Here is a 27,569-nt window from a genome sequence, read left to right on the forward strand (position 1 = left end):
AATGACGTGTACCGCTATGGACTGTGGGATACATTAAAGACCCAGTTATGTTGCGCACGCGTAAGCATTCTGTAGGCAACATGGCGTCGAAACGAGGCGGCTTAGAGGGTTTGGATTTGAGTTCTGATGAAATCAAACGTTTAACAAATGCCCTGAAAAATGAAGAGTTTCGAAAGCTATTTGCAGAATATGCAGAGGAAATATCTGACCCGGAAAACCGCAAACGGTATGAAGAGGAGATCGCGCAACTGGAGTCGGAAAGAGGCATGGACATCACGTTTGTAAACCCAGACCCTGGATACGTAATAAAAACAACCGTTAATGGTGAGCAAAAGGCCTTCATAAATATCTGTAAGAACGAGCACATTGATAAGCCACAAATGACGAAAGAGCTTGGGCCTAATGGAAAGACGAGAGTGGGTTGGCAGATTCCACACAGTTTCTCTCCACCGCGCGATGACTTGGACAAGGGAGGACAGAAATGCAAAGTTTACGATGTCGTTTTCAACCCTGACGCCTACAGAATGGCAGAGTCTAATGCGCGATTCAAGAAGATGATCCAAGACACTGCATTCGATGGCATTGAAAGGCAGTTTGATGTGAAACTGGATCGAAAGAATTTGAAATTTCCGAAGATGAAATTTAAAGGCGTTCCCGTGGCGACTGTGATTCGAAAACGAAAGGATGAAGGGCCTAATGAGCAAGACAAACCAGCGACAAAAGTTGAAGGTGATGCAGATGATGATGACCCATTGAGTAAATTACCATACCCATATGATAACAAAACAACAGAAGAAAAGAGGATAGTCAGAGAAGAAGAACTGGCAAAACAAAATGCTAAAAAGGCCGAAACTGAAGCAAAGACCAAAGTTACAGCAACATCAACTAAAGATCCAGATGCTGCAGAAATTCCTGTATACCACATCATCCATCGCTCAGACATGGACTTGGGAGACTATCGTAATGCTCCAGATGCTAAGACCAGCACACGACCCAAGGAATTGGCAGTTGTAGTAACACTACCTCTTTTGAAATCGGCAGCCAATATTGATTTAGAGATATTTGAGAAAAGGCTGCTTTTAGAATCGGAGACTCCAGCTAAGTATAAGCTGGACCTAAACCTGCCTTATCCGGTGGATGAAACCAAAGGATCAGCCAAATTTGATAAGAACAAGCGCCAGCTTATTATCACTCTACCTGTTTTGCCAGCTGAGACACCAAAACTGCCTTCATTTATTGATGATAAAGAAGAAAACCCGCCTCTGCAGAATGGAACTTTGTCCAATAGTGCTGCAGATGGCAAACCACTGGTTGAAGTGATATCGTCTTTAGAAAATGAAAATCCATCAGCCACTGCCACTGCCCCAGTGAGCTCAACAAATCACTCAGTGAAACTACAAATTCCATACAGCCTTCCTGAGTATGACATATTCCAAGATGAAACCAATGTCTCCGTCATTATAAATGTGAGGAGAGTTGACAAGGCCAGCTGTAATGCCACTTTCACTCAGGCAGGATGCTCGCTGCAGATGACATCATTAGGAAGCGGAGGATTCCCGAACCACTACAGTATTTGCCTCAGTTTTCCCGATAAACACTGCCTGGCCAAGGACATGTGCACTGTTGATATTGGAGAGACCAATGTTGTCGTCCTCTTGAAGAAAAATGAAGATTGTCAAAGTCAGTGGGAAAGCTATTCAGTTGGCCTAAATGAAGACCATTTAGAGGTAGGTTTATATTACTGTAAAAGTGTATATGAAAGGATTTAAAAAGATTTTCGTTTTAACTGAAACGGGTATTTTTTTCCTACCCTCTTTCCTTTATTTCTGTGGATTCTGTTGTGTTAGGGAATGTGGAAAAGAAGTTGCCATCTGTAACATAAAAAAATTATACAAAGGTAAGCGGAGGTTAAATATAATCAGTAACAGAAGTTTGTTTGCAACCAGGAGCAACAGTATTTTTAGGAAGTTTCTTGATATTTCTTCTGGAGGTTTGTAGGTTTTTAATTAAGAAGTAGGATTATTTACACATTTGACAATAACCTCATTTCAGGGGATTTTTCTGACCCAATTATTCGATTATTCATGGGATTCCCCACATTATGAAGGCGTGCATGATTGCGATTGGTTTATTTATGAACCTTTAACATCCCCAATTGATAGTTTATATTGTAGATGTATGGTGGAATGAGAGAAGTTGTAACAGTGAGTACAGGCCAGCATTACTTTAATATTATAAGATAAGAAACATCACATAGTAATCCAAACTTGTCACCATGTTAATCTGAGTAGTTAATGTAATACATTTAGTCTGAGGTGGCCACAGTGTTATTTGTCAGTTGTCCACTGACAAGATTTATGGGAATAGTATGAAAACATCAGAGTAGTCATCACAATGTTTCAACATTAGTTTGATAGGAATATTGCATCACTGGCATGATTATTTTATGAATTGCAAAATGATATGGGCGAAATGTGTGCACAGATGCAGTGAGGTCAGTGAAGAGTGACATTGCAGTAGGTGTGACAGCTGATTGTGTAGATGACGCACCTTGGAGGATTTATTGCATAGTGTCGCGGCACATCCTGGTTAAGTGCTTGTGAGATCTGATCAGCAAAACTAGGTGAGATTTGCAAAATAGGTTAAGATTCATTTTTAAATACTGGTAAATTGCTTCACTTGAAAGAGTGTGTTAAGCATTAAATTGTGAAAAGAGCTATTTTATTGATGAGAGAGAAATATAGTATTTTAAAGAAAATATTTCAGCTGGTAGAATATATGTCCCTAAATTTTTGTCGCTTGCACTTCTTGATATTTTTCTCAAAATTTTATTGAGTCAGAGTGTGCTAGAATTGGAAGGAAAGCGATTATGTTAATAAAAAGAAAACTAATACTGTTTGAAAAGACAGGACTGTTGGATGTCAGGGATTCATTTGAACTGATAACCTAGGCAATATTTTAACAATGCCTGGACTTGTTTTAATTAAAGCTTGTTCCAATCAGTAGCAGAAACACATTGCTATTCAGCAGTGTGCGACATGTAAAGGTGAAAGATAATGAAAAAGCCCTGAGAGATTCCAACCCACATTGTAGTCGGAAATTGAAAACCATTTTCACCTTAACCTATAACTTTCAGAAACCTAGACCTTTTAAACCCAGATTTGTAGACAGAAATAATTGAAAATCATATTCTCCTTAACCTATGTGTTTTATACTAGGAAAACGGTGAATGTGAACAGCTTAAGTAGGTGTGCTAAAGGCTTATTGCATAGACTATAAGGATATAGTATATATGGGGCATGCAAGATATAATATAGGTAGCAGGTTTATTGCTTGTTTGTCAGCCAGGTGTGTTAATGGATTTTCGAAACGTTAAAACATCTCATTTAAAAGTGCATTAATGGTAGTGCATGGGAATTTGTTGTTTTTTTTTTCACTACCTTTATCCATATATAATTATCAAAGGTTGCAGAACATTTTTTATCCTACTGAATTTTAACTTATACACAGAATACATCTAAATTACAGAAAATCTGTATTTGACATCTGTAAATTACTCTGTTCCAAATGATTTCTTTTATTCAATAAGCACTGCCCCAACATTTTTTGGGCATCTGACCTTTGGTGTTATGAGTACTATGGTCAGTAATAATGAAAGGTTGGGGGGGGGGGGGTAGTGATAGAAATGGGAAATTAGAAATCAACTCCAGTGTTGTTGAAATAGTATGAGGTGGCAAGACATTGCCTTTCATTTCCCTGCTGATGGCTAAAATTGATTATAGGATCCACATATTTTGTATCCATTTGCTGTGTTGGAAAAAAGTAAATACTGCCTATAGATCTTTGCATCCGCATGCTATCGAGTTTAACAGTTTGACAACTCAATTTACATGACAAATCCATATGATTTTAAGATGTATCTTTAGATTAGTCCTGTGAGAAAAAAAAACTGAGTTTTATCTTTGCTGAAAATGACTGTCATTGAAAAGTATGTTTAGATCTTTTGAGAAGATGGAGATGCACAGTTCATGACAGTTGTGATTATGTGATGGAAAGCCGAGCTGAAATCTGGGTCGGGATTGGTTTTGTGTGAAATAGATATGGTGACACTGCTGATTTGAAAAGCTTTGCTTCACGTAACATTTGATAACTGATGTATTGTTGCTCATGATGCAAATGTTTGAAAGCCATTTGTTTAGATCCTTTTTTCTTTGGTGAAATACTGAGGTGTGGCATTTAAACCATGTTTTTTTTATTCTAGCGATTGCATTGTCTTTGCGTTCTTATGATATTTTCAAAATACTGCAATTCCCTTGAGACTGATAATGAATAGAAAACGATTATCTGAGCTTTATTGAATTGATCAAGGGGATCTTATTGATATGTTTGCGGTTAAGATGATAGAGTATAAAATCTATTAGGGTCAGATGCTCAGTTTCCATTTCAAAACCTGCTGCACTTGCAATCCATCCCCTTAACACTAATTATCAGTCTCAAAATTGCTCTAATCAGGAATAAAAAAAAACATGCCAAATGGAATAAATGACCCGCAATTAAGTTATTACGTCAGTTGATTACTATTGTGCGGATTGTTAATTCTAATTGTTGTACAACAAAACAAGCAACAGGTTTAAATCCGGTCTTTTCCCTCTCCATTATAAATCATTGTTGTCGTCCAGGGGTTTTGGGTTGTACCTTAGGCCATGCCAGCTCATGTAGTTATACATCAACAGCATTCAGCATCATCACAAGCGTATATGAATAGATTTAAATAACAATTGCTGCAAGGCGACGTGACAGCTATCTGGTCACAAATACATGCCACACCAGTGATTTTCTAAAGCCTAACCTAGAGTGTTTCATGCAGAAAGGCTTGTGTGGTAGAGTCTCTGCAGAGAAAACGGGAAGATTGACATGCAACTGCTTGTTGTAGCGTATGATACCAGGAATAGTAAGAGATAGCTATAGTAGAAACGCTGAGTGTTAATTCTAGCAAAGCTTATTGTGAGTTACTTTGGGGAAAATATAATTGATCTCTGCATCAAGTGGTATAGACATCATCACATAAATCGAGGCTGTGGGTTTGAATCCGGGGAGTTGATGTTTGAATGGCCTGGGAGAAGATGGAAAGAGGTGGAGAAAACACGAGGCTGGGCGGTCTTCCCCTTAGTTTACCTGTAGTTCTCGAAGTGTGTGGATACTTGGCCAGTGCATTGGTGACAATATGGACCCAGTATGTGACACTGGGTCTGGTGACATTGCTGTGGGTGGTGACACATATTACCCAGGGTCTCATAGCTCTACTCTGTGGGGCAGTGGCAGTGGTTCATGTCATTGTGGTAAGTAGGGAATTGAAATTGAAGAGAGCTGCAAGACATGAAAATTGAAAAGATATAACCTAGAAGCCTAGGATATAAAGCTATTCTTTGGAAAGAAACCTAATAAATGGTAGAGAGAGAGAGAGAGAGAGAGAGAGAGAGAGAGAGAGAGAGAGAGGAAGGGATTCTGTCTTTTCTTTTAAAAACACCATTGAAATTAAAAGATGGAAGCTTAGATTTTTTTTATATGCTGTGATCATTCTGGAGCAGCAAATTTCCAATATTTCTTTTTTCCCCCAAGATGTTGCTAATGTTTCCCCAGTGCTAATGATGATATGAAAATCCTCATGAGAGATGATGTGCAATATAGGTTGTGGATTCAACTTTGCAATTTAGTTTGTGCAGAAAACAATCTACCATCACATTGCTTTATGACAGAATTGATGTGCAAAGCACTTTTCTCATTAAGAAAGGGATTTGAGTGGTTTGTATGATGTGCTAATGGTCATCTCAATTCATTGGATTGGTATTTTATTAGAAGCTTTGTATTGAATCTTTTAACTTTCCAATTTTCGTGTTTCAGTTACATACTCATAATCCATCTTTCTCTCTCTTTTCTCTCTCTTTCTCTCTCTCTCTCTCTCACACACACACACACACACGCACGTGCACACACGCACAGCCTACACACATTCTGATCTAGTATTCCTATCTCCCATTAAACAATATTTACTTAATGCCAATCAAGGATTTACATCAGTCATTGAAATCACCTATGTGATCTGTGTAATGTTCATGGTATAATGGCCGTTTATCTGAGAGAGATACTGCTAAAATGTTGATTTACTGCTGCATCAGAGTGAAAGATTAGAACATAATATCCGTATGCAGCAATAAAGAGAGATATTTTTTAGATTCAGACTGTATGGGATTGGGCAGGGAGCACAAGGATTGTATGAGGAATTTCCTTGTGTTTGCATATTACTGGACTTTTATTGTGAAAAATTGCTCTTTCATGTGGTTTTCAAAAGTGTTTGTTGTCATAACTGTTTATCTTTTTTAAGTTGTTAAAGAGTGAATTTAGGAGTAAAATTTTGAACTGGTGTTTTATCATTTGAATTGAGAAGCTTAAAGCTTGATTGAAAGAGAAAATAAAACAGAAATCTTATGAACATTCCTTTCAGCCAATTCCTGTGTGCTTTTGGTAAAGACCTTTGGCATAGCACACATAATCAATTACAGTAATAACTCAATCTTTTCAGTGGACAAAAATGATCAAACTATACTTAATTTTATAATCAAAAAATAATATAAATTTCTATGTAGCATTTGTGGTGCTTTTACTGCATAGAGCAGAACCATAGAGCAGTCTGCTTTTTAATTTTGTTGCCAGAAATTATGACTAAAAAAATTCAGTTTCTGTAAAAATCGCAATTTTCCCCCTTAGAAAGGATTGAGTAATTGCTGTAATATAGAAATACATTAATTTAAGTATGTGTGCATTTCCTAGACTAAACCCCCCTTTTTTCGTCACATTTCTAGGAGAGGCTTTTTGTAACAGAGAATACCTTGGAGAAGGAGTTAACAGGCATGAAGGAACAAAATGGTCAGGCCACAGCTCAGCAGGTCATGCCAGAACTAGAAGTCACAGAAATGAATGACCAGAAGGTGACACTGTTGGTGAAGGTAAACAAAATTTGTTATTCAGTTTAATTTTCCTTTTACACAAGTAAGCATCCTCAAATGTAAGTAATATAATATGACACTCGGAAACCAGTCCTTAAATGATGATTATGCTGAGATGCACATTGTAACTTGATGCAAGCATTATGAAACTTTCTGAAATGACATGCAATGTCATGTGTTTATTATGTTGTAACTGTAGTCCAGAGAAGAATATAGATGCATTCCACATGTTGCATTTCCTTTTAAAATCCACTTCATGCTTTTATGAAATAAATATTTCATTTTGGCACATATTCATATTAATTATTGATTTTGGATCCCTAGGTTTTTGCCAGAATGACCAGTGTATTTTTATACATTTGTTAATGCAATAAATGAAAGGTAAAACATTATGATTCTGTGTTTGTAATACACGTATTTTTAATATTGAGTTTTCTTTTTTTACCATGCAGGGAAACAATGGTCCTGTAAACCCTGGTGCCTTCAGCCGCCAGACCCCTGATGTAGAATTGGAAGACCCCAGTGGGAATACAGCCGAAAACATAGAGGTGGTATTCGACAAAGAAGTCCCAAAACTTCACAGCATCCTAAAACAGAGAAGCACTTCCGAGTCTGGCTCGGAGAAACAGCGGCACGCATCTGGGGACTCTTCAGGAGGCCGAGCAAGGAGTACTTCAGAGTCAAGTGTAGGGAAACAGCGTACAATCTCCGAGTCCAGCACCGATGATCTCAGTGCTAGCCTGAGTGCCAGTCACAATAGTTACAACAGCGAAAGCTTGCAGTCCAATTCCAATTCTGATTCGGGGGAGGAAGGGGATCACCCCAGACTCAAGAAATCTGTCTCTTTCAGCGAAGATGTGGACAGTGTGCACTACAAGTCTGGAGCAGCAATTTCAGCATTCCACAACACTTTGAAGAACAAGAAGCGACGGGCTCGTAAGAGAGAACAGAAACAGGAGAACAGGAGAAGTCGCAGGAGGCACAACAGCAGTACCTCAGAATACAGTAGCAGCAGTGACAAAGAGGAGGGAGAATTACAGGGGCATAGTGAAAAGGATAAACAAGCAGAGAGCAACCTTAAAAAACAAACCACTTTTGAGGAGGTCTTTGATCATAGGGGTCAAGATGAAGGTCAGGTTGCAGGTCACGTAGATGCTGCAATTACAGAAATGATGCAAGAACAGCAAAACTCCAGTAACAGGGATGCTACAATACCAAATGCAATTGAAAATGATGAATTAATGACTAAACAGCAAACCATCACAGGAAATGGGAAACTAGAGACCAGTAACGAATGCGATGAAAAGAGTAGCAAAAGTGCCAGTGATAAAATGGATAAGTTGAGGGTTAAGCACAGTCAGGGAGATGACAGTGATGACAATGAAGATACTCAGGAAACCTCAGAGGAAGTTGTAAAACCAAAGGATCCGGATGATAAAGTGGAAACTGTGTTAAGTTGGGAAGAACCCAGAAAAGGTCCCAACATAGAAAACACTAAGTGTGCCTTTGATTTTGCCAATTCTCTGATGTATGATTTGGATGACTGATATCGCAGTTAATTCACATACAGCATGCTCACCATGTTGCATTATATTTTGATGATATTTAGATCATTGAAATGTGGTGAGCTTTCCGTTAAGTAAAGGGAGAAATATAACATGGAGCAGGTGAATAAAACTATTTCCTTAACAAATCTACAAAATACTGCAGCCAGCCTTAATTTTTCATTGGATTTGTGAAAGCTTGCAGAAGGACCCCATTGAAACAAAAAATGATTATTTTCTTACTGACTACCAAGTTAATGTACAATTTCAACTTTAAGTCGGTTGTATTGTAAGTAATACATGTAGGTTTCCAATATAATATCCAAGAAGCAGGTTAGCATTTATAAAGATCAGTATGTTTGCTGTGTATATGATACCAGTGTGAACAGTTTAATGATTCTGTTTAAAATCTCAGCATGAAGGTCATTCTCAGAAACTGGACCATTGTAAACTGTTAATTTTGGCCAGTTTTATAAGCTCTCCAGAGAGTTGTTATCAGCACTGCCACTCAATACACTGCTATATTTTTCCAAGAAATCATCAGGAGGGAGGTGGAATCATGTGGATGTTTTGAACAGTTATCAAAAGCCTGCCTTTTTGATTTAGATACTGAGAAGTGTTTCTGAGGTCTTGTTATAAAATACAGATGTCAAGCTGAATGTGGAATTGACGTGATTTTTTTTTCTTTTCTTTTTTTTTTTTTTTTTTTTTTTTTTGAAAAGGCAGCTAATTGTGAAAAGGAATCTTTCAGGAGGAGTCTTTCATAGGGGGAAGAGGATGGAATTTAGCTTTCTTCACTCTGGGATTAACTTAAGCCAAAAAAGATCTTTGACATCTTAACATGTCTAGATGACATCACTGAACTTTTATTTTTGAGCTAAGAAAGTCTTGGTGTGAATTATGCTTAATTCTCTATTTGAGTATTTTAATATCTCGAGCTGCTCAGCAGACACAACAGACACAGATATTGTGCATAATTGAATTGAAATTGTGGCTGTGAATAATGGGGTTTTTATGGATTGCTAATGGGTCTAGCTTGACAGTTTATAATACATTTAGCTTTTTCCTTAGTCTCTTATTTCGTCTTTCTTAATTTGTGTTACTTTACCTGCCAGAGACTGTTAGTCTCCTTTCTCTCAAGGTTCAGGGCCAATCAGAATTCTGCAACATGGTCTATTCTTTGGCACTCAGGCTCCTGTAATTAGGCATTCTAAGGAAGCAAAATTCCATTGTCTGATCTTCAGTTTGAATCTTTTTTTTCCTGCAGACAAAGTCAACAGAAAGTCCATGTCTTGGGCTGGTTTCACTGAAGAACTAAAGTGGAGAGTTGATCTTGACCAAAGAATTTTGTCCATTTTGATTCAAGAATATCACAACTCATCCACTTCAATGAGAATGTTAGACCTGCTTCAATGAAACTTCAAACAAACTTTATTTTCTCATGAAGCTTGGTTAATTTTTTTCTTTCAATTCAGTTCTTATTAGTAGATGGGATCTATTTTACTTTTTTGTTTTTAGAAAACAGATGATGAGATTCAAGTATCAAATGTAAATGAGGTTATTCCAGAGCAGTTGAAGGAGAACTTGTTTAAGATGACCTTAATGATGTACCATGTAATCTCCCATGTCCATTCTGTTCCTTGACATTCATTGGTATAACCATTAGTTTAAATGGCTCCTCTGAGTTCATAAGTGGCTTTTATTTGGAATTCTTATTATTGTTTTGTTTTGTTAGGTATACAAAGATATATATTTTTTGGCATGGTAAGTTTTTGTTTGTTTTCAAGAAATGAAAAGAGTGCCGTTTTCAATTTAAGGCAGCACATGTCAATTGAAATTTAAATTTCTTTTTGCAGATGTTCCAGTTATATTCGGAACAATTTACATTTGTTGCAGTTTGATGTGTGGTGATAATGCAAGCATTTAAAGTGCATAGTTTTGTAAAAATGGAATGGGAAGAGAAATTAATAAAGAATTGTCTCAAACAATGTTATTTGATTTCATTTGAAAGGCACAATTAATTTTCTGCTTTTTACAACTCTACAACATACAAGACTGAAAATAATGGATTCCTCTTAGGCTTTGTTCACATGGAATGTCTATTTTCTAAAAATCTATTTTCTATTCGCACTATCTTATGATCACGGTCTGTGCCCTGAATATCCCGCCGCGTAATTACTGGCAGCGCGAGCCAGTTACTTGTAGTAACTTATAGTAACTGGCTCGCGCTGCCAGTAATTACGCCGCGGGATATTCAGGGCACAGACCGTGATCATAAGACATACCGCAAATAGAAAATAGAATTTAGAAAATAGACATTGCATGTGAATGAAGCCTTAGAATGGGAGAGGGAGTTGATTTATGTGCAGTAAGTGAGGTTAAGCCATCTGGATGAGAACCACCAGCAGAGTTACACATATAAGTGGATTTATTTACCACTCCAAGATCTTTAATGCAAAAGGAAAATGATAAAACTTATATCCCAAGTTGAAAAACTGAGGTGGGAAGAGTGTGTGTCCATGTATTAATAAAACTGGTGTTAGGGGATATTATCTCATATAAGAAACAAGTGTCTTGAGCATATTTAGTGCTATTTAGTTTCCAACATTTAACTCTACAGGTTAACTCAAGCTGCAACCAGAAAAAGGCCATTTTTGCCATTAACCTCCATTTTAGTCTTAAAGATGGTTTCAGAAAAAAAGTGCAAAAGTCATAAAAATTGACATTTTGTGCTATCATAATAATACAACTAAACCAGTATTTTGGAAAATCCAGACAAGAAAAAGAAATGTGTACAACTCCTTCTCCTACATGCCTATTCTTCACTGGGCCATAAAGAGGAAATTAGGTGAAAATTATATGTTCAGGTTTTCAATGGATAATATTATTTAAAGTTATTAAAAGCTTTTCAACAAAATTGCTGGTTAAGACTTTTTCTAGGTTTAATGATCAACCTATGTTAGGACATTCCCCCCTACCAAGGAGGGGGGGGGATAATAAGATATTTGGAGGTTTTTATATCATGTCATGATTAAACAGATAATTGTGTCAATTTAAAAACCTTCCTGCATATCCCATAATATATTTAGGAAGTGGTTATCAACAGTATCAAAGGAAATATTTTTTCTCACAGTTAGTACTTTTATATATTCTATGTATTTAGATTTTTTCATAACTCGGATAATTTAGTTCTGACAAAAAGTATGGTAGTACAATGATGGAACACTTCTGATTTGAATTTTTAGCTCTGATTACAAGTCTATGACTTTAATATCATGAGCATTTTAAAAGGTGAAATGATAATGAGCAAACTACATATATATCTACCAGTATATATATAGTTTATTTAAACCACTGTTCAATTGCATATATCATAACCATTACCAAAAAGGCAAGTCTATCTATAAAAATCTGTAAAAAGCACAGTAACCAAGAATGGTGTAAATGACCACAAAACTGGTCCTTATCCAATAGCTCCATAAACACCTAAAGAAACACCTTTGCCTGCTATGCTCAGAAAAGATTATATGACATAAAGATATTTAACAGTTTATGGGAATATATGAACAGATCTAGAAATGGAAGACTAAGAGATGCATAGTTCACTTGGCCTGTATATATTGGCATGTCCACCTTTGCTTTAAAGCACCCAAAATCACATCACCTTCAAATACAGCTTTCCTCTAAAAGGTAAAATCCCTTAATTAGGTCCCTGCATCATAACTAACCCACATCATTACCCCCCCCCCCCCCCCCCACACACACACACACACACACTACCTGCACCATAAGGATATGAGAAAAAATGGTGTAGCAGAGAAACGATGAAGAAAAGTAAAGCGAGAGAGCTTTGATTTGGAGTATATCAATAATATATATCGGGTAATATCATTCACTTAATAGGGTTGAGTAAGGATGCAAGTCAGTAAGGATGCAGTAGGATAACAATGTTAGGACCTAAAGAGATGACCCCACCTAAAAGCCCAATAATGCTTTCTTTGAAAATACATTTTTTACATACACATAATTAAGCTATGCAAATAAAAATCTATCTCTCAAAAAAAAAAAAAAAATGCACTTCTATGCATTTACTCTATTTAAAACAAGCAAACATATAACAATCTTCCACTGGCAGCTGAAATACGCTTAAAAGATGTGACCAATATTGTAACAGACAATAAGTAAAAGTTCAGAATATGGGGGAGGGGGTGCACAAACTACATCAAAGCAGTATTTATTTTAAAATATTTGGGCTAAAATAATTCCTTTTCAGGCTTTCTAGCCCCATAATGAGTTTCAGAGTTTGCTGAAAACTAACCGATGTATCAGCAATACCATTAGCTTCCAGTTTATTTTGAAACCCAGGGCGATTTATCATAGATATATGACATATATTTAACAAAATACTGAAGGGGTATAAGACTGTCTACACTGTGAAGTGTATTCATATACAGTTAATATCAATATTAATCTACACTTGACAATATAAATGCAACCCCATGAAATGTAAGCATAAGTCCATTGTCATATTCATGATTAACCTATATGGGGACATAACTGGAATTTCAGACTCTTCCAACTTTTGTAGCCATGCAAATTTTCAAATTGAAAACCCAAGGCCTGGTTCTAAAACCCTGTTGGCTCTAATTAATTGAGTGGTAACACATAACTGCAGCAGATAGCTTAAAAGCAATCTGAAGATTTGTAAGTTAAGCACTTTCGATAATACATTTGAACCTCTTCCACCCTGTCTTGCTCTTGAGTAAAATTATGGGCTGTGCACTCCCAAAGAGACTAACATGAGTGTAAAACCATTTCTTTTTCCAATACACCTAAAATGTTCTAATTCAAAGAAATTATGACTTTAAAAAATACAGTATCTGTAAATTTCACTATTTCCCCCCATTGAAAAGATCGAGCAATTATCTTAGTTTTGGTAAAAAAAATCATTTTCAGGCTTTTTAACAGAGTGTTTAAGGTATAATATAACATATACCTTTTGGTGATGTACCAAGAAATGGAATTTTCTGGGAGTTTTTTTCAAACTTTTTCAAATCCCCAGTATAACAACATAAAACTAATATTTCCTTTTCCATATATCTATCATATTAGCTGTCAAATTTGGAAGTCATCTCCAATGACATCTATGAAAAAATAAAACCTATCTGAGTTTTCCTTAACAAAAAGGCAGTTTTGCATTCATAAGATACAGTAGAAATAAGTGTTGATGATTTATGAATTTTTTTCCCAATTTAGCGCTTAGACCTTTGTCCTTCCGGTAGTTTTGAGATTAAGATTCCCCTCACAGTGACCTTAAGAGTTGACCTCCCTCCTCAATGACCTTGAAGTTGACCTCCCTCCTCCTCAATGGCCTTGGAGTTGACCTTTCTTCTTGAGTGTGCTGGTGCTGCTCTGTTTGTCCAGACTGCGTGTAGAGGTTGGTACCTGGTTCCTGGCATTAATGTAACTGGCCAGTAGTAAGGTTAACTCAAGGATCTAAAAAAAATTGAAAAAATAAATTTCTGATGACAGCTTATTCCTTTCATTTTCTGTTCTTATCTGGGCTTGTTATAGTTTTTTTAAGAGAAGAAAAACGAGATGAGAAGTTTTCTTGTTGAGAAAAATATCTATTATCAGAGAACTACTAAAGCTATTCACCTGTGACAATCAATAAATAACCCTTCGTTATATAATATACTGCTCCATCAAATGTGAATTTCACCAAGGTACATAATGTATTTGTAATCCATTTCACTGTATAATGGTTACATCATAAATCCCAATATTCAAATCTCACCCTTAGCTTAGGCATATGGAACTGAATTTTGCAAGTCCTCTTTCTCCTATGCTCTGTTCTTGAAGAAGTATCTTGTTTTCTATTGACAACCAACATGAAGTCGTCCCTGCAGCCTCCAAATGTCACAACGGCCTTGTAGCTGTATGATGTCACATATTGCTGCAATACAATACGTTTTGAATTTATTTATTTATTTTTTAAGTTTTCACAGCTAAGCAAAAAATAACTGAATCTGTCTACACATCTCCATCATGGTGTTCTTGGTATTTCCAAAAGATGGCAGCAACAAGAACAGCACCATCACTCTATCCTTAATTTGGGAAAATCTTAAATGATAAAATACACATCTTCAAACATTTGAAAATAGTTAAATAAAAGAAGCTGTTTCCTCACCATAGTTCCATACTCTAGTATGGCCACCCCATCATCAGTGACAGCCAACCAGACTTTTCTGATGTCTGCTGAAACCACCTGGAATCACAAATACAAAGTACATAAGTTCTGAGGACAAAGCCTGAAAAGAATGTTGTTTTTTTCAGACATAAAATAATCACTCGATATTTTCAATGGGGGGAAAATAGTGAAATTTACAGATACTGTATTTTTTAAGTCATAACTTCTTTAAATCAGAACATTCCTATTGAGTGCTAGCAACAAAATTTTACGCAGGCCTCGGCTACTCTATAGTTCTATTCTATGCAGTACAACCACACCAAGTGCTATAAAGAAATATAATTTTTGCGATTATAAAATTATGTATCTGAATGTTTGACAATTTATGTCCATTGAAAAGATTGAGTTATTACTGCAAAAGATTCATTGAAACTGACAGTCCTTGAAAATAAATTTGAAACTGGTTTGCATTCTGTACATCAAAACATGCCCAGTACTGGCATCTTACATGATCATTCTGCAGTCTCTGACAAAGTTTTTGTTTAAGCCAAATAGGCATTTTAAACCAAAACTAACAAAAATGACTTTTTTTCTTTTGCCTATATTATACATACATGTACATGACTACAACAGTTACTGTACTTTACCTTAGCTGCAAACAGTTCTGCTCCAAAGAAAGGCCACTTCCTAAGAGCTGTGAGATATATTCTGACACACTCGTGGTTGCTTCTTCCCTTCAAACTGGCCCACCTCTCTGCTATCTTTGACATCAAAAGTCTGCAAATAATATGGATACATAATATGATTTATTCTCTACAAAAATGACCTCATATCAAATGTTAACCAAATGCTGAAGAAATATGCTATAAAACATTCAAGGAATATTTGGTAACTTTTTTTCCAAATTCAGCTGCCTGACTGAAATAAAAAACAACTGAAAATATCCCCCAATCAGTTCAAATTTGTTCTTCAACGTTCAGTGTAATATAAGTAACATGTAAATGGCACAGTGAACAATTGTTTAAGCGATCCATTCATTTTTGAGAAGGCCTCTCACTTGACAAATAGGCAAGCCAGGAATGGAAATATATATATATATATATATATGATAATTCAAATGAAAAATGAAATGCATATGCATGTTATGACCTGGTGCATCATTACAGATTGTGAAATATTGTGGAGAAACAAAGAGAGATCCAGGGAAGCAAAGGAGTCTCTACACTCCATTTAATGTCTCTTTTAGCCTAGAGATGCAAAACATTTTATTCTCTAGCAGCCATAAATAAGCAATGATAAAGATGCACCTAAGAAGATCCACTATAAAGTTGTAATATCCAAGCCAAGCTTTCGGGAATCCCTGCCTAGTATTCGAAAGGTTGGATTAGATATTACATCTTTACAGTAGATCTTCAAAGATGCATCTTTATAATTAATTTATTTATTTCTTAAAGATCTATATGGTGTTTTGATATGTATTTTCCAGCAGCTACAACAGCAAAATTTTGACAAAATAAAAACTTATATAATGTCACCAGAATTGTTAGCCAACAACACTGAAAACACAGTTCTTCCGATTTCCCAATATGTGAACAAATGTGTTATTTAAAAAAATTAATGTAAAGAAAAAGTCATTTTCTTACGTCTTATCCTCCTCTGTACAGTTCTTGTCTTTGTAGCGTTTGGGGTAGAATCTCTCTATGATGACAGGCAGCTGAGTGGAAGAATTAGGCGGAGTGGTGCGCTCTCCTTGGTTGGTGCTCTCTGGGTGGCGAAAATCTCCAAATTCCACCTTCAAATGGAATATGATTATTTTTCTGTTCACCTAAACACCACTTCTAAATGCCACCCATTTCTGAATTAGATGTCATACAATTAAATCTATTTATTAAATACAAATATAGGTTTTTTTTAGTGCAGAAAATGAAAAGCTAAATTTTTTTTTTAAACATTTTCTGCTGAAATTTTCACACTCTCACTACAGATCTCCCTTAGTAAAAAAAAATCTGTTAAAGAATTGACAAAGAATGTACATCTCCATTCACCTGAGCCAGTATAGATGCCAGCTGCACAGCCATTTCCTTGCTGACAGGAAACTTCCCATTGACGATGGCATGGTTGATCTGGTAGGCTAATAAGTGGCGCTCACGCTCTGTCTCTGATGACACATTCTTTTTTAAATATAATCTGGAACATGCACAATGCAGATTTGTAATAGAATTCAGATACTCTGGAATGACAAGAAATTGTTCAATATTGTTTTAAAAAAAGTACTATGTTTACTGATAAGATTAGTCACTCCAAGGGAATGTATTCTTTAAGTTATATCTTCAAATGAAAAAAGAGCAATACAAAAAAATGATGAAGCGGGATCATGTTTTGGCCTTTCAGAAAATTCAAGAAGTTGCAGCAGCAGCAAAAAATACTCAGACTATCACCTTACACAATTATCATTTCCTCATTACAAAAGAGTAAATAATTTCTCAGTGTTTCATCTTGTGAATTATTTTAATTCACATTACAGACGTCAGTAGTTATAATACTGGCGTGTAGGAAACAAAGTTTAACCAAGCAGAAATAAAGATAATTATTGACAGGTTAGGGATGGAGAGGATATCCAATAACTGCAGAAAATATGCACTTTGAAGTTGAACACTGATTGCATGTTGTCTCACTCATGACATATTCTAATAAATTTTTGAAGTCAAATGTCTGCTTAGATAAATTATTAGAATATCATGTCACTTGTTAGTGAGACAAAGTTTAACTAAGCAGAAATAAAGATAATTATCGACAGGTTGGGGATGGAGGGGATATCCAATAACTGCAGAAAATAAGCACTTTGAATTTGAACACTGGTTGAATGAATGGTGTCTCACTCATGACATGCTATTCTAATAACTTATCTAAGCAGACATTTGACTTAAAGAAGTGGACTGGGCCCTTAGGCACCTCGTCCCATTCCCTTCCTTTGGATCCTAAACAGATGTAATGAGTGCACAATTTCAGACATTGTGCTGTCTCACCTAACACAATGACATGTTCACAAAGAGCGGATTCAGAACAGATGATCCGCGGACTTAATACGGCTGACCCCATTTAAAAAGCAATGCTGCTAATTCCCCGATGGTCTCTCCGCCTCCACATGCGCCGTTGCTGTAGGAGCCTAGCAATTTAACCTCTGAGCCGAGATTTATTTTGTTTTATGGAGTGTGTGGTGGTGTGGAGACCATCAGGGAATTAGCGGCATCGCTTTTTTATGTGGGGTCGGCCATATTTAGTCAACGGATCAGTTAGTCTGCAGATCATCTGTTCTGAATGCGCTCAGACATAAACTCCTTTGGCACACAACTTGGAACCCAAGAACTTTTGTATAAATATACACGAAACTTATTCATCAGGGCAAAAACTGGACCATGTAAACACACTGTTTTTATATTTATTTAATACATAAACTTGGGTGTAACTTTTGCAAGTAGGCTGCTCAATTTTCTACACTGGTAAATGAAAAATGTCACTTTGATAAAAATATTATAAAGATGTTCGTGGTTCAACTACTGTTACATTATTTGAAAAATATTTTTCATAAAAACAATTACATAAGAAGGCTTATGTTTTTTATATGATTAACAGAATCATTTTAATCATATTATAATTTTATCATTTTACTGAAAATTAAGAAGAGAGAGATTGTGATACAACCAGAAGTATTAATTCCTTACATAACTCACGGACAAAATTTGTTATTATGTTTAAGCATAACTCTTCCATCTTGTTATTTTTAAAAAGGATCTCAAACAAGCATGTCTGAAAAAGTGTAAAGAATTCTTGTACAGTTGTCAAAAAAAAAAAACCTTGTTCAATTTTGATAACAAACCAACTGCGCTGCAAAAAAAAAGGATTGTTTTTACGTCAACAAACAGTCATTTTAATCTATGATGTTTTCATCCCTTGTTAAAATTTAATAAATGAGCCTGTCCATGCCAGAAAATCATGATAAGTATGACCACAAGCATTCCTTATGTAATTGCACCACCTTGTAAAAAATGTATACAGAATTGAGAGACAATCAAAACAATCACTTTAATTTGACAGTACCATTAGTATTAATAAGTAGGAAAAACATGTACTGGAGTACACACTATCCTCAACATCTATTGGGCCAATTCTGTTACAGGACAAAAATAATCTTTGCCAACGTTTTGTGCCTATTTATCTACATTATCAGGTCAAATTTATTCCCTGCAGGTACCTGTGACAAATTATATCCTCAAGGCATTATTACTGATAACAAAGCATGCTAATAACCTCTTAGCATTGGCATGCCCCTTTTTTACGACATTTTTATTCCCTTCCTGTTTGTTTGCTTTTGTCATGAATTCTGTATTGTTCTCTCAAAGACAACATCCTGAGATAAAAATCAAGCACATGTATCCCATGTCTATACAAAACAACAAGTCCTATGAAATGACCCATGCATCAAAAAATAAACATTTCAAATCTATATCTTGGTTCAAATTTATGTCGCGAAACTAGGCTAATATATTCATATTTGTCAACGCTTTCAAAGCAGGTGCTCAGACTATATATAATCCGCTACTAGGGTTAACTCAACCATAATCAGGCAGAATACAGCCAGCCTTGGCACAATATACTTTTTTTAGGCTGTCACTTTTTATGTACTATTCCTAATCCTGGACAAGGCAAGGGAGAATTCTGTGTGTTTAATAAGGTATGTTTAATGTCTTCCTAATATGTATGTATGTATGTAATAGCTGCTCGGATCTACTCAACCACATACAAGTAGAGTATACAGAATATGAAACTCTCTGGGGACAATCAACACCTACACTATATTGATGGTCTTGGCATGTCTCTCAGATTGTATGATTCTAAATGTCAGCTTGGCAAAAGATATACTGTTTTTTAACAATTTGATATCAATATCCTGTAATTATACAATCCCCAATAGGAGTGATCGTAGGATTACAGGGACAACAAAGATTGGCATTGCTGGGTAAAACTGGAATGAAAAGATCGTAAACACATTAATCAGATACACTGTAGGAAACACAAAGGTTCATGTCATAGACAGTATTTTTTTAAATAGAATTTGACCTTGGAAATAGACTTAACTTGTTAAATGTTTCCTTTTCATTCCCTTTCAAATGTTTTTGCAAGGGCTAGCCCAGACTTCACATCTTGTGATGAGAATTTAAAAACCTGTTCTAAGGTGATATCTTTTCTTAAATAGTCTTGCACAAGATGAGCACTATTTGTTTAGGGTTTTTTAATTCCATTCCATTACACTAGCATGGTTCTGTTAAGGTTAACAGCAGGTCTAATGTCATCCTTAGGGCAAGTTACCGCTGTGAGCCACAGCCGTTCCTTGATTAAATGGCTTAGTATTGTTCAGCATTTTTTAAATTTATTTCCACATTTAACCCTGTTTATAAACAAACCAGCGTGATTTTGGTATAAATTACATTATAGTGTTTCGGAGAAAGGTCGAGGTAATCTAATACTTCACATCCCACGACTTAATTTTTGTTTCCTGTGAAGTGCTGCTTGTCCTTTCATACAGAATAGTCCTCCCCACCCATGTTACTTAAAACTGAAAGTCAACCACATTTACAATGGTGAATTATAATGATAGCATCTAAGATGTCTCAATAAAAAAGTTCTTAAGTATATAATATTTTTATGCCAAAACTATGCTCATTGACAAATTTCAAATATTTCTAGTGTTCTAATATTTCATTCCAGATTATCATTTTTATTTGATTATTTTCGGGAACTGTAATTTCTGGAAGTTATCGATTTAATATGTTACAAAAATGTTGTAAAATAGAATTTTAAATGCTAATAATCTTCCTCTTCATGTCATACATTAGGTAAACTGTTGGGGGTATAAGAATTATAGGATTTTGCTTGAATTTAGAGAGTAAGAAAATGGTAATTTAATTTCAACAATGTGCTGTAAGAGATTCTATCCACTTCTAGTGTAAATGATACCCTCGGTACATCCTGGTAACATTAAGTGTTGAGAAGATATCGATTGAGCTCTTCAAGTACCATATGTGCCTATCACTAGATGGCTGCTGAAGTACTGAAGGAATTAAATTACTTCAGCTCAATCTTCTTTGCTGCAAAGCACACACACTAAGGGTCATAAGAACACAGTTATAGTCAGTCATTTATTTGACAGTCCCATCAAAACTGCATAACAAATAAAACTATGCACATTTGGGTACTTAAAAGTCCAATGAATAGTGTAGACATTTGTTAAATGTTTTTTACTTTTTTCGTTTTCATCATAGTTGACACGTGTGGCAAAATCATAATTAATGTTTGTGATCTTTCAATTTTCATCAATTTTCACCATCTGTTGCATCTGGCTTATCCACATGAGGTCATAGAATATAAATGGTTGTATTTGTTATTTTGACATTTCGGCTTTTACAAGTATAGTGTACTCCATGTGAAGTAATTACACTTCATTTAGTAATTTATCATTCTACAGCTTATTTCAACAGGTTAACACATGGCCCAGTCACAGTATCTGTTCTGGCAACCACATTTTCTTAAAATCTGTTTCACTTGCAATATTTTTGTTTTCATGTTTACAAATCTATTTTCGCCTCTCAATATAGCACTGGGTCTTTTTTTTTTCCTTCTTCACACATGATGTTGTTCTGTCGTTTCAGATCTAAAAGCACCAGCTCTATCTGGCTCTGTCTTGTGAGGTCATAGCAGTGCTGTCTAGGTGTGGGGGTCAGAGTTCAGAACTGTGGTTGTGGAGGCTCAGTCAGACTTGGCACAACAGAGCTCACAGAGAGAGCACGTTTTTTAACATTATCGCATACACGAGGAAACGGAACACCAGCAGCTTGAACTCTGAGGTAGGTGGACTGTTTTACAATGTTTTTGACAAACAAAGTAGTGAAATTATAGTCAGAGTCAATCATCGAGCAACTGGGTATAAAAAACGGACAAGCTTTTCATTACTCTACAGCATATAAAATTCCCAACATGCGAATAGAGCTTAAAAATGGACACAATACAAGTAATTTGAACTAGGTGCTGCTTTCATCAAATTCATCCCATCAAAGTTGTTTTGTACCTCTGTACCTGTGATGTAGTTTTCATGCTACCTTAAGAAAGATCTTAAGTGATTTGAAGTATCCAATTTTAATTTAATTTTTTTTCAAGTACATTTCAATACCTACCTCTGAATAACAATCAAACTGCATTGTGCTGACATGGATTTTGAAACATCCTGTTTTCATTTATTACCACATGCTTGAAGCATGTAGATTAAATCATTCGCCGAGTAAAAATGACAGAGTTAGCCCATGAATAAATATGTTAAATTCAACTGTAGAATACAACACTGTGGCAGGACATGACCCCATCTATTACATACAATAGAGGTATGATTCAAAGAAAAACGCCAATGTTTTTGTAATGCAGAAAGCTGACTCAATTTCTCAACAAAACAGGATTCCTCAAAGTACTGAACTGCATGTAATTATGGCATAGAACACCTATTTATTTGCTCATATTTCCTACTGCTAGTGATTAGGTGGAAAATGTCTTCGACTATGTTTAATGTATCCATATAATCATAAAAAACATACTTGTTCTATTTTCAACGTCTCAACAGCTTTGTCATAATCTTAAAAGGCCATAAAAACCATTGAGCTGAACATTCCCATAAGTAAGCATCATAATTTACATCACTATAATTCCCCGACCACAAAATATAACATATTCTGTTTTCTACAATCTGACAGCCGTGTAACTATGTTAATAGGCCAGAAAGCCACTTTGAGTTTTGTATTTCAAAAAGAAACAACTGCAAAAAACAACTGAAATTTATGGGTGGGCACTGGAGCAGTTCTATAGGGAAGACAGATAACTTCTCAGGGACAGCACAGGTGGTTACCCATGAGTTAATGTCCAGCATTTACTTACATAGGGGAGGGTCAAGAATTCTTGTGAAGGTGAGCAATGCTGAACTGTGAGTGGATTAGGGATCTCCACAGATTTTTTTCAGGGGGGGGGGGGGATTGCACTTGATTAAACTTTTGAAGTCACAGTACTTAATTCCAGATATAAATACTTGGAAGGAAATGAAATAAATAAAATGGTAGGAGTACTGTTCATATGGTATCATTATTATTATCACTAGAAAAGAGAAGAAAAGAGAAGAGAACTGTTGAAGAGGGAGAATGGGGAGTTGAAGTACTTCTGCTTGAAATGCCCCTGAAAACCTTCACACTACATCAATGCTACATACACTATTCCTCACAGTACTTGCATGAAAAGACCAATTCACCCACACTCATATTCATATGTGTTAGAAATCAGCGACAACACGATATTGGCATTTAAGTTTTATATATAGCTGCCTAACTCACACGGTAAAAAATGTGACACAACACGTAAGAGTCACTTAGTGCAGACTAAAACTGTTGTTTTTAAAGTGTGCAAGTATATTTGAGTTAGCTGGGCCGGTTACTCAATTGTCCAGAATAATGTTATTTACACTGTTGTGAACAGCACTTTGCAGCACTACAATTCATATCTACCCCCCAAAAAATGCAAAAGTCATGGATAGTTACACTGGTGAATCCGATATATACCAATGATACATATCTATTATAATGAAGTATTAACATTGGAATTCCATAGATTATCTGATTAGTTCTATAACCAGACTTGGCGTAAAGCTTGGAATGGCTCCTTGATTGAATCATCATATGTGAAGCATCCAAGTGTTTTGTGGAAACGATCCCATCTGAGGCCAAATGTGATCTTAACTCACAAGTTTAAGTCATTTTTCTGGTGAATCATTCCAGAGTAATGCATTAAGTCAATTGTTTTTAAAGTCTTCTAGTTTGTGAGAGCAGTAACTATACATATATACATATAGCAATAATTTCCTGCTTTAAGACCGGTTGATATGCAATCTCAATTTTTGATATGCAATCTCAATTTTTTCTCAAAGAGATTTTGTTTTACAAACAATAATGACTCTCTATACATTCCCCAGACTAGACCAGGTGTGCACCTGCAGAAAAAAAAATGACCCCCTTTTCTCAATGTATTAGACCAACCACTACAGATCTCCAATAGCATATATGAACATTTTTGAGCCCAAACTTCAACAAAAAAAGAATCAAGGTAGAGCCGCAAGGCTTTTGGGGGCCAAAAAAACTTAACCGTAGTTGCAGGCTCACGTTGTACACAGGAAACCCGACACCTGACAGGTTCATTAAGGTAGATAGATTTCAGTAAAAGTAATTGAATTTTCGAAAAAGAGCTAATGGAAGCCATACTGTGAAGGCTTTAACAAGCATGACCCACAGCTGGTACCACATACTTTCAATCTTATATTCTTATTAAGAAAAGCTTGACCATTTTATACATTGGTGTTTACATAATTTTCTTTAATGTGCACTCTGTATGCAAACCTCGGTGCCAGACACCTGCCAACAATTCTATCGCCTTGTTCCTTAGGTTAAATGCATTAGGCTGGGTTAAGACATTGTTTAAGGTTAGCCTCAAAAGTTAGCTTCAACAGTTATAAATACATCACAGTGTGATTGAATCCCAACCTGATTTTACCTGTGGCTTAAATATTGAGCCTAATATGTTCTCTGCCTTTCTGTACAACCAACCACAAGCAAACGGTCTTGAGAAACATATAATTTTCTGGTTCCTTTTGCATAAATCACCGCCACATACTTTTTACACATGGAGAAAAAAGTTTAAAGCCATTTTTTTCATTATGTGTAATCTTGTTTCTATCAAAATCTTATTTGTTTTACAAGGGCAAAGACCTCTCATCTGTTTCTGCATAAGACTTTCAGCAAAATGTGTTAAATAAATCAACAAATTTAAAACAGTTATATTTAAGTATTCTTCTTCTCATTTAAATTGTTTTCATGGCAAATTCATATACATTGTCTGGAAAGACAACACCCCTTAGAGTTGCCAAGTAAAATATTTCCAAAATAAAAGCATGCATCCTAACTGATAGCCAATTTGCCTGACATGTTTAAAAAAGAAACTAAGTTAATACAGAAAAAGTGCTCAAGAATATAAACAGTGTATCACAGTCAGTGAAGCAACTATTAAGAGTTAAATATGTGTGTTCATATCTTAAACAAATTTCAGCAACATTATATCATTTTTCTTCATTCTTCGCCTTTTCCAGCAAAAACAATTTGAATATGTCAGCTTCACTTGCAAAATTTATCACAGTTGGCAAAGCATCAAGATAAAATTTAAAAGATGCTCACATCTTTAAGAAATATCAGTAGTACTATAAATTTGTGCACTCTTTATTCTTCCAGCCACAACACTAAGAACATGTCAGATACAACAGATCTTGCAGCAGCAAGACACCAAACTCAGCTCGAGGCCAAATCAAATTCAAACCACGAGGACAAAGCATCCCTTCAGATATCATCAGAAGTGACTGTGCCTCTCCACCGCCATACAATGTCCGACTCACTTTACGTAGACCAGGCATATCCTTCCTCTTTGACAGTGGAATCTGAAGGAGTTGGCCAGCATCACTATCTCGATGAGGTGATGCTGAAGCAAATCGGTAAGGCACACATCTTGCACCATCACCACCACCACCACTCACATACGCTCCATGGTGAGCACCACAACCATGGTCACCACTACTGTCACCACCGGCGCCATTCACAACCTCTGGAACCAAAGGCCCATGCAAAAAATAAAAAGGAGCACAACATTTTGCTCCCAATGCAGAAACTTTTCACCATTGATACCCATATGGAGTCAGAACAAAAATCTAGCGCTTTGGTCAGTATATCTGCGAACAGTGACAATGATTTGTTTTGCATAGACCAGAATAATGAGACCCTCAAGAAGTTTTCTGCAAAATGTAACTACGTAGAGCATGTCCAGCTGATCAAAGATGTCCGCTTCAAAACACTCTCCAGCATCACGGTTCTGCCGGACGGGAAAATGGCAATCACGGACCGAAAGGAAAAACTGTTGAAAATCTTCACACCAGAGGGCACACTGCTCAAAAGCATCAATGAACACTTCAAAAACCCATGGGGCATTACCTCAAACAAGCAGGGACAAATCATCGTCACAGACTTCTGTACGCTAGACAACAATGGCTCCATCTATCTATTCGACAGTGAGGGAAAATATCTAAAGAGAATTAACATGCATGATAAAAAGACCTTGTTCAAGCACCCATGGTACGTAACCACCAGTAAAGCCAATGACAATATCATAGTGTCAGATTACTGGGGGTACAGAATTACAGTGTTGGACCCCCTGGGGAATTTTCTCTACAACTATGGCTCACATAACCCAGGGGTGGAACACCTGTCCCGACCCAGGGGGGTCTGCACTGACCAGGAGGGGAAGATATATGTGGCAGATACTGAGGCAAACCGAATTCACGTCTTATCTCAATCAGGCAAATTGATCGGCCACTTGCATTCAGATGAAGAGATGGCTGACATGACAGATTTGGAGTTTACCAATGATGGGAAACTGATAGTTTGTCAGTGGGAAGGAAAGATGCATGCATTTAATATAATCTAAAGAAAAGAAAGAAGAAATATATGTGCAGAGAAATATTTGATTATTTAAAAAGATGTAAGAGAAGAGGATTGTCACATGGTGTTACGTGTAAAAAGTGTAATTACTGACAAAGATATCCTTAATTTTTCTTCAGCAACAATTGACATTTTGTAATACAACCATTCATATCCATAATTCAGGAAAGTACTTACTAAAATGTTTTGTCAACACAAATTATCCAATTTAGTTGTCTTTAATTTATAGATGGGTCAAAACTGCACGAATGCCTCTTTGTTTTTGTTCTACCAAACTTTACATCTAAGTGTAGTGAAAGCAGTAATGACCATAGATTTAAAACCACTTGTAAATATCTGACAAATAATTTATAAACATTGATATCATTGTTATTTAAGGTCAGCCCTAGGTTCAGTCTGCTCTCACAAATGTCATCACAATGCTATTATAGTCCATGATTATCTCTATTTAGATTAGATTAGTATCTGGCACATGAATGAATGTTTATCATGATATAGACAAACTGTTCATCAAAACCTTAGGCTTCGTTCACATGCAATGTCTATTTTCTAAATTCTATTTTCTATTCGCGCTATCTTATGATCACGGTCTGTGCCCTGAATATCCCGCCGCGTAATTACTGGCAGCGCGAGCCAGTTACTTATAGTAACTTATAGTAACTGGCTCGCGCTGCCAGTAATTACGCCGCGGGATATTCAGTGCACAGACCGTGATCATAAGACATACCGCGAATAGAAAATAGAATTTAGAAAATAGACATTGCATGTGAATGAAGCCTTAATGACCAGAGCTTTGGAACCACAAATTACTTTTTCCGTAGAACTTTTGACCCACCCAGTACTTTCCATCATAAGTTTGTTATTCTAGTCTGTAATGTAAGCATGTAGCCTGTTGTTGTAGTAAGTTTATATTACTGGAAATAAAATTTCACATTCTGTGAGTTGTCATTTTCATGGATCATATTTACTGGGTGCTGAAAAACATCTAAGTACAATGGACTTTCTCATAAATATCTTATGTGTGACTTGCAGTAAATGTGTGAAAATAGCATGGTGATTAATTTACATAAATATCTTGTAAAAATAATGAAGTCAATCACTACTAATTTTGGACATATGAAAAACTGCACCAAACTTTCTACGTGCTTTTGTCATTGAGATTGAAATCTGACCTAATTTTGCATTAGGACCAAAGTTAAGAAAAAAAAAA

At 35.9% G+C, this 27,569-nt stretch overlaps 3 protein-coding genes and 1 long non-coding RNA gene across 4 annotated transcripts in view; 2 read left to right on the top strand and 2 right to left on the bottom strand.

Moving 5' to 3' along the window:
* Positions 1-51: 51 nt before the first annotated feature.
* LOC106153809 (protein kintoun) lies at positions 52-10,536 on the top strand. The gene is made up of 3 exons (XM_013527907.2): positions 52-1,727; positions 6,861-7,004; positions 7,457-10,536. The coding sequence occupies exons 1-3, from the start codon at positions 81-83 to the stop codon at positions 8,549-8,551; spliced, it is 2,886 nt and encodes a 961-aa protein (XP_013383361.2). The 5' UTR covers positions 52-80; the 3' UTR covers positions 8,552-10,536.
* Positions 10,537-11,868: 1,332 nt separating this feature from the next.
* LOC106153811 (pleckstrin homology domain-containing family H member 1) overlaps positions 11,869-27,569 on the bottom strand; it is a 43,315-nt gene continuing 27,614 nt past the window's right edge. Inside the window, exons 26-31 of the mRNA XM_013527910.2 lie at positions 16,784-16,925; positions 16,382-16,530; positions 15,386-15,515; positions 14,739-14,816; positions 14,346-14,504; positions 11,869-14,044 (exon numbers count right to left, since the gene is read on the bottom strand). Of these exons, the coding sequence (XP_013383364.2) occupies positions 13,913-14,044; positions 14,346-14,504; positions 14,739-14,816; positions 15,386-15,515; positions 16,382-16,530; positions 16,784-16,925 (790 nt within the window). The 3' untranslated portion in view covers positions 11,869-13,912. The remainder of the gene's footprint in view (positions 14,045-14,345; positions 14,505-14,738; positions 14,817-15,385; positions 15,516-16,381; positions 16,531-16,783; positions 16,926-27,569) is intronic.
* LOC106153813 (E3 ubiquitin-protein ligase TRIM56) lies at positions 19,337-26,861 on the top strand. The gene is made up of 3 exons (XM_013527911.2): positions 19,337-19,470; positions 21,446-21,640; positions 25,103-26,861. Exon 3 carries the CDS (start codon positions 25,119-25,121, stop codon positions 26,343-26,345), a length of 1,227 nt encoding a protein of 408 aa, XP_013383365.2. The 5' UTR covers positions 19,337-19,470; positions 21,446-21,640; positions 25,103-25,118; the 3' UTR covers positions 26,346-26,861.
* LOC147763502 (uncharacterized) lies at positions 26,647-27,553 on the bottom strand. The gene is made up of 2 exons (XR_015333022.1): positions 27,137-27,553; positions 26,647-26,876 (listed from the first exon to the last, which is right to left on the bottom strand). It is a non-coding gene; the product is annotated as an uncharacterized LOC147763502 (long non-coding RNA).

The sequence above is a fragment of the Lingula anatina genome, chromosome 2, assembly GCF_051362555.1.
Source record: "Lingula anatina isolate TDL-2025a chromosome 2, LinAna3.0, whole genome shotgun sequence".
Lineage (NCBI taxonomy): Eukaryota > Metazoa > Brachiopoda > Lingulata > Lingulida > Lingulidae > Lingula > Lingula anatina.

Bases quoted from the DNA above. Each gene is read 5' to 3' on its own strand.
- LOC106153809 (XM_013527907.2), top strand. From the start codon at position 81: ATGGCGTCGAAACGAGGCGGCTTAGAGGGTTTGGATTTGAGTTCTGAT. The intron at 1,728-6,860 runs GTAGGTTTATAT...TCACATTTCTAG, and splicing joins TAAATGAAGACCATTTAGAG to GAGAGGCTTTTTGTAACAGA. The intron at 7,005-7,456 runs GTAAACAAAATT...TTTACCATGCAG, and splicing joins AGGTGACACTGTTGGTGAAG to GGAAACAATGGTCCTGTAAA.
- LOC106153813 (XM_013527911.2), top strand. From the start codon at position 25,119: ATGTCAGATACAACAGATCTTGCAGCAGCAAGACACCAAACTCAGCTC.